The sequence below is a fragment of the Canis aureus genome, chromosome 1, assembly GCF_053574225.1.
Source record: "Canis aureus isolate CA01 chromosome 1, VMU_Caureus_v.1.0, whole genome shotgun sequence".
Classification (NCBI taxonomy): Eukaryota; Metazoa; Chordata; class Mammalia; order Carnivora; family Canidae; genus Canis; species Canis aureus.
The window spans coordinates 106,386,773-106,399,229 of record NC_135611.1 but is presented as its reverse complement, the minus strand read 5'-3'; the positions used below and the strand labels follow the sequence as shown (position 1 = coordinate 106,399,229).

At 53.8% G+C, this 12,457-nt stretch overlaps 1 protein-coding gene across 2 annotated transcripts; it reads right to left on the bottom strand.

The window, feature by feature from the left end:
* Nucleotides 1-954: 954 nt before the first annotated feature.
* On the bottom strand, nt 955-7,875 carry CTU1 (cytosolic thiouridylase subunit 1). 2 transcript variants are annotated; one of them, XM_077843717.1, is made up of 3 exons: nt 7,704-7,875; nt 4,193-4,737; nt 955-2,545 (listed from the first exon to the last, which is right to left on the bottom strand). In XM_077843717.1, exons 2-3 carry the CDS (start codon nt 4,698-4,700, stop codon nt 1,944-1,946), a joined length of 1,110 nt encoding a protein of 369 aa, XP_077699843.1. In that variant the 5' UTR covers nt 4,701-4,737; nt 7,704-7,875; the 3' UTR covers nt 955-1,943. The 2 variants fall into 2 exon arrangements, with proteins under 2 accessions (XP_077699843.1, XP_077699852.1); XM_077843726.1 differs by lacking the exon at nt 7,704-7,875 and having other exon boundaries at nt 4,193-7,697.
* Nucleotides 7,876-12,457: the final 4,582 nt, after the last annotated feature.

Below are 12,457 nucleotides of genomic sequence, written 5' to 3'. Positions count from 1 at the left end.
GGGGTTCTGCTTTAATCAGGGTGCGGGGGGTGGGGGTACCTAGGGCTTCATGGGCTTGCTTTGTGAATTTAAGACATGAGTGGGGAATTTAAAGCATGAGAAGAGGAAAAGCAAGCTGCTGGGTGATTTTGATTTATGGAAATCAACTTAGATCTCTAAAACAGGAAATCAACTGAGATCTCTAAAACAAAGGAGCCTGGCGGAGGGGGAAGGCAGCCTGACTCTTTATCTAGTCGTGTGGCTGGGAATCTGTTTACTGAGATAGCCACCTTTGAAGCAGATGCCTTGGCAAGTAAAGCTTAAGTCAGGCACTTGCATTACAAAAAAGAGAAAACCCAACAGTCAGGGCTTATACTACACCTACTTAAATGTTGGCCTGTTTCCATCTCCTGATTTATTACCATCTGATATACTATATATTCAACTTATTTTTCTCCTTTCTTTTTTGGCCTCTCCCATCCGGGCAGGTTTTTGCTCACTGCTGTCACAGATGAAATGCTCAATAAATATTTGCGGAATGAATGAATGCATGAACACATGGGTCTTGAAGTCAAAGACGGTTTCCAATGGGGCCTTAATATTTCTGCCAGACTGTGCCTCTCGTTCTTGGTGGGCTCAGATCAGGGAGACCAGGGAGGAGGTGGCAGGAGAGAGCAGAGCTCCCACCTGGGCACCAGAGAGGCCTTACTTTGCCATCAATGGCCACCTGATGCACAGGTGTGGGTACAGTGACCTCTTGCGGCCAAGGCCTAGGACAGCATCTTCCTAGTTTTCACATGGGGCCCTCATGTCACATATGAGGTCTGAACAATGCTTGAAACAGAATGGAATGGATGGAGATGGGGTGTAAGTATAACATACACACTGAATTTCAAAGGCTTAGAACAGAAAAATAGACCAAAATATCTCATAGTTTTAAAATAATGACATATTAATATTGTAATATCTTGGATATTTAGTTCAGATATATTTATTTGGGTCAAGTAAAATACATTATTAAAAGTTTACCTGTTCCCCCCTCCTTTAAAAAATATGGCTTTAGAAAACTTAAAATTACACATTTGACTCACTTTATGTTTCTATAGGCTAGTGCTGAACCACAGCCAAAATCTAACCAACCACCCACCCACCTCCCAGTGTGGAGGGACAAACTCCAGCTAGGTGACTTCAGGCCAATTACCTGGCCTCAAGTGACAGCCAGTGAGATTGTGGTGTGGATGAAGTCAGCCGGGGCAGCATCCACAGTATGCACAGCACTCAAAGATAAGCATCCTGATTACTGTAAATGAGAGAGCCCATCAAGGGAAGCGGTTTTGCTTTACCCACTCCTGGCAAACATGACACATAGTGGGTCCTAAAGGAGGGTTAGGACTCTCCCGAGCATGCCCAGAACCTGGCAGAGTACTAGGCAAGCAGCCCTCTAATTTCTACTGGCTCTGGAATGGAAGGTTGTTCAGTTCTCTCCTCCCTGACACCAGTCCAGGCCCCCAGCCCCTCCTCCCTCAGACCTAGGAATCCAGGCCCCCAGCCCCTCCTCCCTCAGATCTAGGGGTCCCTACCTCCTACTCCCTCCTCCCTCACACCCAGGGGTCCCTGCCCCAGCCCCTCCTCCCTCAGACCTAGGAGTCCAGGCCTCCAGCCCCCTCCTCCCTCAGATCTAGGGGTCCCAGCCACCAGCCCCACCTCCCTCAGACCCAGGAGTCCAGGCCCCCAGCCCCTCCTCCCTCACACCCTGGAGTCCAGGCCCCCAGCCCCTCCTCCCTCAGATCTAGGGGTCCCTGCCTCCTCCTCCCTCCTCCCTCACACCCAGGGGTCCCTGCCCCAGCCCCTCCTCCCTCGCACCCAGGAGTCCTGGCTCCCAGCCCCCTGCTCCCTCCTCCTTCCGACCCAGGGGTCCCGGCCTCAGCTCCTGCGGGGTCAGCGGGGTCAGCGGCCTCCCGCAGTCACACCGAGGCCTGGGCGCAGCGCCCCTCACAGGCCGCCCCGCACTCCCCGGCGGCGGCGGCGGCGGCGGCGGCGGCGGCGGCGGCGGCGGCGGGGCCCGGCGCCGAGCGCGGGTCTCTGGGAGGCGGGGGCGGCCCCTCCTCGTCGCGCCCCTTGCCGATGGCCAGCCGGGGCCGGCCGCGCTGCAGGCCGTCCAGGAGGGCGCAGGCCTGGCAGAGCGCGCGGCTGGCCAGCGCCCCGCAGCGGGAGCAGGCGCCGGGGGGCGGGGGCCGCGCGGCCGGGGCCAGGGCCAGGCGCTCGGCCGAGTGCACCAGGTCCAGCGCCGCCGACGGCCGCGCCGCCTCCAGGAGCTTGAGCAGGTGGCGCGCGTGGCCGCGGAAGGCCTCGGGCGCGTAGACGCACTCCTCGGAGAAGTAGTCGAGGCGACGGAAGTGCGCGTACAGCACCACCTCCTTCTGCGAGGCCAGCTGCAGCGGGCGGCAGCGCGGCAACGCGCCCCCCTCGCCCCGCGAGCCCAGGCCCCCGCCCCGGGCCAGCCGCCCCGCGTCGCCCCGCAGGAAGTTCATGAGCACCGTCTCTGCCATGTCGTCGGCGTTGTGGCCTGGGGGAGAGAGGGGGAGCCGGTGAGGTGGGGGCGCACCGCGGGGCAGCCGGGCGGGGAGACGGGGAGGGGCCCGGAGACCAGCAGGGAGGGCCGCACGGGGCCATGGAGACCCCTGGGCGCCCCGGGACAGCCAGGTGGAGGCTGACGGTGGTCACAGTGAGAAAGAAGAGCGGAACACACACAGGTTCCCGGGGAGCAATTCGGGGTGCCCTCATCTGGCACCCACTTATCACCATCCCCGCCCGCCCTGTGCTAGTTGCCTTTTCAGGAAGGTAGTAAAAGTGCTTTAGGCTACAAACATTTCAGTCTCAGAAGTGTGCTTCACACTGCACAGGAGCCAAAGCAGCATTTATTTATTTTTTATTTTTTTAAAAGATTTTATTTATTTATTTATGAGAGACACAGAGAGAGAGAGAGAGAGAGAGAGAGAGAGAGAAGCAGAGACACAGGCAGAGGGAGAAGCAGGCTCCATGCTGGCAGCCCGACGTGGGACTCGATCACGGGTCTCCAGGATCAGGCCCTGGGCTGAAGGCAGTGCTAAACCACTGAGCCACCCAAGCTGCCCCAAAGTCGCATTTAATAGTTAATGGAGACTCTCAAGTGAGCCCTTGCCCAATGCCTCTGGGAATGCACATCACCACATTCAGAAAGACCAGGGAGAAAGTTAGGGAATATTTATACAACAATCACCATAAAACAAGCTAAATCTCTACTTATTCTGTATCTTGTTATTTTATATTGGATAGTCCAGACAGTAGAACACTGGTTTTAGGGTTTCTCTAATTGGCCATAACTCTCCTCAGGGCCTTTGCATAAGCTGTTTCCTCTGCTCAGAATTTGACCCTCTGTCTGCCCTTCACTGGTTACAGGGTGGCCTACAGGTCTTGGCTCACTCTGGAAATGCTTCCTAACCCCTACTCTTCTCCCTTCCTGGATACACCTATTATAAGCCACCAAAGTCTATGTGATTTTCCTTAGTAGCACTTCTCAGGTTCTAATTATACGTGTGAGAGAAGAGCAGGAAGAGATACCGTCTAGTGCAGCATCACAATGGCAAACATTTCTGCAATACCTACTGGTTTCCGGTCTCTGGTCCAAGTGCTGCACACATAACCTATCTAATTCCCAACAACCCTAGGACCTCAATATTATTAACAACCCCATTTTATACAAGAAGAAACTGAGGTTAGGCATTGCTCTGGGCTATATAGCTTGTATCTGGTACACAGTAAGTGGTCAAGAATTATGTGTTGAAGTGATGACCAGGAGAGAATAAGGGTCATCACAGAGGAGAGGCTGACAGAAAAAAAGGAATTCAAAGACAGTTGTATTCCAGACTACAGTTGGCTTCTGAAGGGTGGGACCACTTCATTCCCCTTCTTTTGTGAACGGGGACACAAAGAATGTCATTTTTTCTTAATGTAGGGAACCAAGCCCCTGGAGACTACCCCTCCACCCTGGAGCTGCCAATGCCATCGATCACAGTGACTCAAAAGCTGTCCGCGCCCATGCCAGGCACGCACCTTCAGGGGGCACGCACATCCCCTTCCCCATGTGCAGCTCCTCCCCCCAGGGCACACCCAGCGGCTCCTTCACCACTTAAGGGTACCCCCTTTGCCCCTCGGCCGCAGGGCCCGTGCTCACCTGTCACGATGTGCGTGGCTCCCACGAGGCGCGCCCCTTCCTCCAGCGCACGGCGCCGCAGCACCCCGCAAAAGGTGCAGCAGGCGCGGCTGCGGCCGGAGCCGGCGGTGCTGCGGGCCACCGCGTCCATCGTCCAGCCCCCGAAGAGGTCCGCGTAGGCCACGACGGTGAGCGGGAGGTCCCAGAGCGCCGCCTGGCGCCGCACGGCCGCCAGCGCCGCGTCGCGGTAGCCGCCGATGCCCTCGTCCACGGCCACCAGGCGCAGCGAGACGCCCAGGCGCGGCGCCAGTTCGCGCAGCACGTGCGCCAGCACCGTGGAGTCCTTGCCGCCGGAGGCGCCCACGGCCACTACGGCGCCGGGTGGCAGCAGGCGGCCCGCCTGCACCGTGTGCAGCACCTCGGCCTCGAAGGCGGTGCAGAAGCAGGCGCCGCACAGCGCTTGGCCGGAGCGCGGGCGGCGGAGGGCGGCGCGCGCCGCGTGGCAAGAGGAGCACTGCGGGGCGGGCATCGCGGGTTCCGGGCGGGCGGGAAGGAGTTGGCTTCTCCTGGACAGGGAGAGCGAGAGGCAGGTTACATGCGGATTCCGATTTGCGGGGTCGTCGCCTCCGAGGAGGCTGCCAGCTAGCTGCCCTGCCCAGGGCCAGGCATGTGAAGGTAGAAGAGGCTTTTTCTGGACGTTCTGGCTTAAGGAGGCTTCGCACAATGCATCCCATTGTGCATCAAGTACAGAAGGAGTCTAAGACTTGGTATCCGGGGGAGAGACAACCATGATACACTCAGAATTAAGTTGTGTCCTCTGGGGGTATAGCAGTTGCATATTAAGACACCGTTTCACAGTTTCCAGGGAGGCCCTCTTTGAGAGCCGGAATCAGAGGGACACGGTGGAGACCTTTGATCTGGACTTCCAGGGCTGTTTAGAGAGCCTGGAAGGAGTCAGCAACCCTAAGGACAGAGGAGTCCTAGAGGGGCTGCAGCTCTGCCAGGGGAAGGCGGAGAAACAGGAAAGATCAACTGGATTTCACTTTGGGGTGAGAGGGATGGGATACTATCTCCAGGTGTGAGTCCATTGCATTCTCTGCAGGACAGGGTAGTCACCTCCTCCGGGGAGACACAGAGGCAGCATGGATCACATCTCCAAGGACACCAACTGGGGCTGCTTCTGTTCCGGAGGTGGTGTGGATGCGCCTCTAGGATTGGACTCAACTCTGCTCTGGTAGCAGAATCTCCCACAAGCTTCTGGGGACTTGTCAAAACATGGATCAGCCCATCTTTGACCCCTTTCTGTCCCTCTCTTCCTACATCGTTCCTCCCCAGCCAAACTCCAATCCTCCACCCACATGTTCCTTGGTTCCACATGCCTGGTAAACCCATAAAAATCCATCAGGCTCAGTACCCCCGCCCCAAGCCACTACTGCCTCCAGCCTGGCCTAGTGCAGGGATGTCTGAGCAGGTCACCCTGCTTCTAGGATTTGTCACAATATGTGGAATCACCTTATGTGACTTTATTCACCGTCTGTGACTTCCAGACGCAGGGCCAGTGCCATTCAGATCTCTAAAAGGCATCTCAAAATCTGGATTCCTGATTCTTCTTCCCACACCTGCTGCTTTTGCAATCAAGAGCAGCTCCATCCTCTCAACTGCTCAGGCCAGAAGCCTTGGGACCCAGGACCCTGGCCTGTTCTTCCATCACTCTTCTCACTCTCCCCGTGGGTGACTCCAAATTGCAAGGTCAAGTCCCAACCATTTATCCACATGTCTCACTGAGGCATCCTCTGACCTCAAACCCCAAATGCCATACAGCAAACCCTGTCTGACTGCAGCTTCTTTGCAGACCCAGAAACCAACACATCTCACCATCTGCAGAGCTGCCACCCTCATCTGAGCCACCATCTCTTCTCACTTTAGGAAAAGCCAGTGGCCTGTGTGTGTGGCTGTCTGTGATCTGGTTCCCTTTTTCCCTGACCTCACCTCTCCCTATCCTCACTCATGCTGCACTATACTCTCAAATGCTCCAGGACATACCTACTGCAAGGTGTTTGCACGGGCTCTTCCCTCCGCTCAGAGTACTCTTCCCTGTCACTGGGCCAGCAAGTAGTCCTTAGGAGCCATCAGCCATGACTAGCAGGGGCATCTGTCACAGGTGCCCCTTGAAATGTTTTCTCTTTTGACTACTGATTCAACCCTCCCTCTGTTGTGGTTTATATCCTGAGGAGTCTCCAGTCTCTTCTGGAGCATCCTCTTCATTGTCCTTGGGTCCTGCCCAGCCCATTCTCCTTGTGGGTGACTCTGAATTGTAATGTCCATCTGGCTGGTCCTCCAAATGCCCCACTGAGAATCCTGGCTAGGCCTTTTCTCAGATCCCCAGTGCCCACAAGGGCCAGCTTCCCATTCCTCCCAAGCAGAAATCTGTTCTTTCCCAGCTGTTTCCTATCTCCTGGCTGCTACCACCCAACTTCTACCAACTCCTTCACAGGACAGGACAGGACATAAAATCACCTTGGACTCATCCCTCCTCTTGCCCTAAATCTACAGTCACCCAGTTCTGGGGGTCTGCCTCCTGAAGGCGGGAAGACCCTGGCAGGTGTTGAGTCTGTGCAGGTTGTCAAGAGATTCATAGGCCATGATATGAAGTTTGAATTTTATTCAGAGAGAGATAGGAGCCACAGAAGGGTTTTGAGCAGGAAAGAGATACAATCTGACTTATGTTTTTAAAGGATCTCATTGACTGCTGTGAGAGGAACATACTTTAGAGGGCAGGAGCAGAGGCAGGGAGGTGACTATGGCAACAGCCAGTGAGAGTTGCAAGTGGCCTGAGTGGGGGTGGTAGCAGTGGAGGTGAGAAGGAAGGGTGGGACTCTGGATCTGTTTTGAAGGTAGAGCCCACAGGATTTGCACAAGACTTGGATTGTGATGAAGACTCAGCTGATGAGAAAAGATGAATGGAGACTGACTTGGAGGTTTTGGCTAGAGCCCCCAGGAGGATGATGGGCCATTTCGTCAGGAAGGCACCAGGAATTCCATTTGGACATACCAGGTTTGAAATGTCTGCTAAAGCATCTTCCTGTCCAAGATTTTAAGGACCCAGCCTGGGTGGGGAGTCCCCTCCAGGCTCACAGAGCCCCTAGTCGGCTTCCATCCCAGCCTGACCACAACTCTATCCATCATAGTGGCAGACCTGTCCCCTTCGGGGTACTAAAGGCAGGGACTGGGTCTGCCTCCTTCTATCAGAACAGAGCTTTGAGGACACACTAGAGGCCTCCTGGATGTACCCGATGGCGTCGGGGTGGGCAGGGAGATGGTGGAATCCCCGCCTGGGGGGGTGGGAGGTGGGCAAGAGACAGGATGTACCGCAGCGTCCAAAGGAGGGATCCTGGCCAGAAGGCCTCTGGGACACAGGCGTTAGAGAATCACGGGGGCTAGTGTCACCACTCCCCGAGTCTGTCAACCTCACATGGCACCGCAATAAAGAGCGGTGGCCTACGGCCCATTCGCCGCAGGAGTTAGTACTTACCTGGACAGAACGCGGTACTAGGACGTCCAAACGGCCCCACACGCGGAAGTCTGGCACGGAAGTGGCTCCAGAGACTACGACTCCCAGAAGGCTTTGGAGGCTGTCTTGCCTACTACTCCCAGAGCCCCATGCGGCAACTCCGAAGCACCTGAGGCTGCTGGGCCTGCTGGGACTACAACTCCCAGCAACCCTTGCAGCTCCTTCCTCGGCTTGCTAATGTGTACTGCCCTGTTTCCTTTCGGCGCCTGCGCAAAGCATTAGGCCGGGTCAGAACTGTGAGGTGGTTGCTGGGTGGGTGGGTGTGTCTTTGCTGTGGCCGTACGCTGTCACCGTCACCGTGCAAGACACTCAAAAGACGAAGCAACCGTATTTGATCATTTGCTTTTGTGGGATTATTATAGGCCTTAAAAGCTATTGTAGGGCATTGATTTCTACCCTCGGAGGTGTCGTCGCAGGTGGGAATGGAAGGTGGGAGTGCAGTGCTGTTGGCGAGTGTGAAAGGAAGAGGTTGCGCATGCGCAGGGCAGAGTCCGAGCGTCGGGGCTCGGGTGGATCTGTGGGTGCCCTGTGCAGGTGGTTATGGTGCGCATGAGCGTGTCGAATGGGGAGAGGGAGCACTGGGTGTCAGGCGAGATCTCTGCGCATGGCTCAGCTGTTAGTGACTTGGTGTTGGGAGTGGGGGTGTCTCTGGACGTGCTCCTGGTTCTAGGTAGTGGGTGAGATTGAGATCCACTGCGCAGGTTCCAGTCAGTGAACCGGGTAGTACACACTTCCCTTCACGAGGGGGTGGAGCTGGAGGGTGGAGAGCAGGTGAGAAATGACTTGACAGGACCAGGAGACCCTAGAGACCCTGACTTCCGAGACTGAGGGATCCAAAGGCTTAGACCCCAGAAAACCCAGGAGTCCCTATGGCCAGTGTCATGGAGACGCAGACCCTCTAGACTATTACTGAGAAATTCCACTCTAAAAAATATACCCAACAAAAGTATATATTCATATCAAAGACATGTTTGTAGCAGCACTCTTCCGAATATTTCCAGACTAGAAATAACCCAGGTATCCCTCTAACGTAGGAGGTTTGTGTAGTATATGGCATATGCACACAATGAAATTCTATCAGCAGTAGGGATAAATGAATTTCTGTTATATGTGTGGGTGCCTCTCACAATAAAATGTTAAGCACAAGAAGCCAGACACTGTGGGCACCTGGTGGCTCAGTGGTTGAGCATCTGCCTTTGGCTCAGGTCATGATCCTGAGGTCCTGGGATAGAGTCCCGCATTAGGCTCACTGTAGGGAGCCTGCTTCTCCCTCTGCCTGTGTCTTTGCCTCTCTCTGTGTGTCTCTCATTAATAAATGAAGTGAAATATGAAATGAAATGAAATGAAATGAAATGAAATGAAATGAAATGAAATGAAATGAAAAAGAAGCCAGACACTGGAAGTTCCCAACTACATAAAATTCAAAACAGAAAACTAATCAGTGATGATAGAAGGCATTACAGTGGTTATTTTTCGGGAGGGGAGTAACTAAGAATGGGTGCTGGTGGGACTTCTTGATTTAGGTGGTTATTCCAGGAATGTCATCATCATATGAAAATTAATCAAATTTATCTTTATAATCTGAACTGTTTTCTCTATGTTTGTTTTGCTTCAATGTTTTTATTTAAGAACAACATAAGGGGAGCGGTGCCTGGATGGTTCAGTAGGTAAGCATCCTACTCTTGGTTTCAGCTCAGGTCATGATCTCCTGGGTCATGGGGTCAAGCCCTGCATTGGCCTCTGTGCTCAGTGGGGAGTCTTCTTGAAAGATTCTCTCCCTCTGTCCCTCTCCTCTCTTTCCCTCTTTTTAAAAATAAAAGTTTTTAAAAAGATTTTTATTGATTTATTCATGAGAGACAGGCAGAGACATAGGCAGATAAAGAAGCAGTCTCCCCGTGGGGAGCCTGATGTGGGACTCGATCCCAGGACCCAGGGATCATGGCCTGAGCTGCAGGTAGATACTCAACCACTGAGCCACTCAGGCATCCCTAAAAATAAATAAATCTTAAAAAAAAAAACATAATTTACTGAGCCAGTCTCAAGAAGAAATGAAAACCCCAAATAGCCATGTATTCATTAAGTAATTGATTCAGTTGGGAACATCTTTTCCAGGGGGAAAAAAAGTTCTGAATGTGCAAGGCAGAAGTAATGACAATTTTTCACAAATCTTTTCAATATGAAGGGCACATCAGCTAGTGTGACTTTTGGAAGTCTTTGGCATTCTCCTGCAGAGTAGGGAAGTGGTATGGGCTGATCTCCAAGAAGCTCTCCATCTCTGGCGACTGTGCGTCTGAAGTTTCACTAACGAAGACAATTACTATCCTTTTCATACCTACCCACTGGCTTCCTTTTGTGGTTTACTTTTTTAAAAATTTCATTTTAGGGATCCCTGGGTGGCGCAGCGGTTTAGCGCCTGCCTTTGGCACAGGGCGCGATCCTGGATCGAATCCCACATCGGGCTCCCGGTGCATGGAGCCTGCTTCTCCCTCTGCCTGTGCCTCTGCCTCTCTCTCTCTGTGTGACTATCATAAATAAATACAAATTTAAAAAAAATTTTCATTTTAATCATTCTTGCTGTAGTGAGAGACCCTGGTGACCAGACTGTCCTAGGACAGTGGCATTTATGGTTCAAGAGATGTTTCTACTGCTGGTATTGCTGCTATAGTCCATGCTGTAGGAAGGCGAGTGGACCAGGAGCCAGAGGACTCTAAGGCAGGGAGTGGGGGGGGGGGGAAGCCTGAGTTTCTCTCTCCCCAGGTGCTTTGGTGCAGTGTCTAGAATATGACTTTGAGGTGCAGAAATTGGATCTCCATCCTCCCAGTTACCTGGTCAGGACTCCTTGACTTACTCCACATGCCTTCTTTTCTTCCCCTGCTCCCCAACCCCACTGGTCAGTGAGTCTTGTAAGCTTCACCACCTGAAAACGTCCCAAATCTCTCCTTTCCTCGTCCCCTCTGTCCCATTCCTTACCTTTCACCCGTATGGCCTTGACTGTTGCTCCTTCCTCCTCCCCAGCCTCCTGGTCTCCAGTGACTCCCCTCAAGTCTGTGTCCCACTCAGCACAGTCCCAGAAAGGTTTCCCTGCCCCAAGAGCCCACCCCACCCCTTCCCTGCTCAGAGCCCTCAAGTGCCTCTCCTGGACTTCAGGGCAAGTTCCTCAGCTCATCAGATGTACACCCCAGAGACATTTGCCATTCCTTTCATCTACAAGCCTCAGTGCCTTTACTCATCACTCTTCCAACTGAGGAGCCTTCCTCCACATGTTAGTATGACCAGTTCTCCTCCTCCTTCCAGGCTCAGCTGGACCTCCTTCCCTCCAGGGTCTTTCAACCACTCTGCATTCCTGGATTTGTGTATATATGAGCATGGTTCAAATAGCTGGGCAGCCCAGGGCTGCCTTGGGCTCAGGGCATGACCCTGGGGTCCTGGGATCGAGTCCCGCATCAGGCTCACTGCGGGGAGCCTGCTTCTCCCTCTGCCTGTGTCTCTGCCTCTCTGTGTCTCTCATGAATAAATAAATAAAATCTTTTTTAAAAAAAGAAAAAGAGGGCAGCCCAGGTGGCTCAGCGGTTTAGCGCCGCCTCCAGCCCAGGGCGTGATCCTGGAGACCCTGGATAGAGTCCCACATCGGGCTCCCCCCATGGAGCGTGCTTCTCCCTCTGCCTGTGTCTCTGCCTCTCTCTCTCTCTCTCTCTCTCTCTCATGAATAAATAAATAAAATCTTTTAAAAAAATAGTCATGCATCTTCTGTGTCTAAGTGGGAGGTAGGAGAGACACACTTCTCACCTCCCCCATCCCTGTCTGTCCTTCAATGGATCCTGGTCTGTGTGACCCATAGCAACCCCTTCCCATGCTGAGCTGGTCCCTGGAGGGAAAAACCCTGAGCCCCTCTCAGTCCTCAGCACCCGGGGTCCTGGAGCTGCCCCATGTAGGGGTTGAAGATGAAGGGGAATTCACCTGCCAGGCTCAGCACCTGCTGGGCTCCCAGCACATTTTCTCTAGCCTTTCTTGCAGAGTAAGTTGTAATACAGGTTCTAGGGGTGGACAGCCTGGTTAGGTGTTTGGGATGTGGAAGGGCCTGGGGCTGGGGCCAGAACTTCATCCTCTGTACCCTCTTCTGCAAGAAACCCCTCTTCCTGCAACTGTGTGAAAAACAGGAGAGCTCCTGGCCCCCGATCCTCACTCTGATCAGAAGGGCTCTCATGGGAACTGGCTTCTTCCTCGGTTATGGCCTCACCTGGATCTACTACACCAGGGGCATGGGCCTGTCCCTCTCCAGGAAAGTCTGGTGATGGGCCCCTGGATTCCAGGTGGGGCTGAGCTGTCCCCTCCTGCCTAGAGTTGGAATTAAAGTGGCGGCTCTCTGGGGATCCCTGGGTGGCGCAGCGGTTTGGCGCCTGCCTTTGGCCCAGGGCGCGATCCTGGAGACCTGGGATCGAATCCCACATCGGGCTTCCGGTGCATGGAGCCTGCTTCTCCCTCTGCCTATGTCTCTGCCCCTCTCTCTTTCTCTCTCTGTGACTATCATAAATAAATAAAAATTAAAAAAAAAATAAAAAATAAAGTGGCGGCTCTCTGATCTGAAACCCGTGTCAGTTCTGCAGATGTGAAGGCCCTCAGAGACCGGGGCAGAGAGGCCTGACTGAGCCTCCCTTCTTCTCAAGACAGGACTAAAGCATGGACCTGGATCCCAGGGGGACAGATATGTGGATGTC

Excerpts from the sequence above, each read along its gene's own strand:
- CTU1 (XM_077843717.1), bottom strand. The coding sequence starts at position 4,700 with ATGCCCGCCCCGCAGTGCTCCTCTTGCCACGCGGCGCGCGCCGCCCTC. Across the intron at positions 2,546-4,192 it reads AGCCACGCACATCGTGACAG|GCCACAACGCCGACGACATG; the intron begins GTGAGCACGGGC and ends TCTCTCCCCCAG.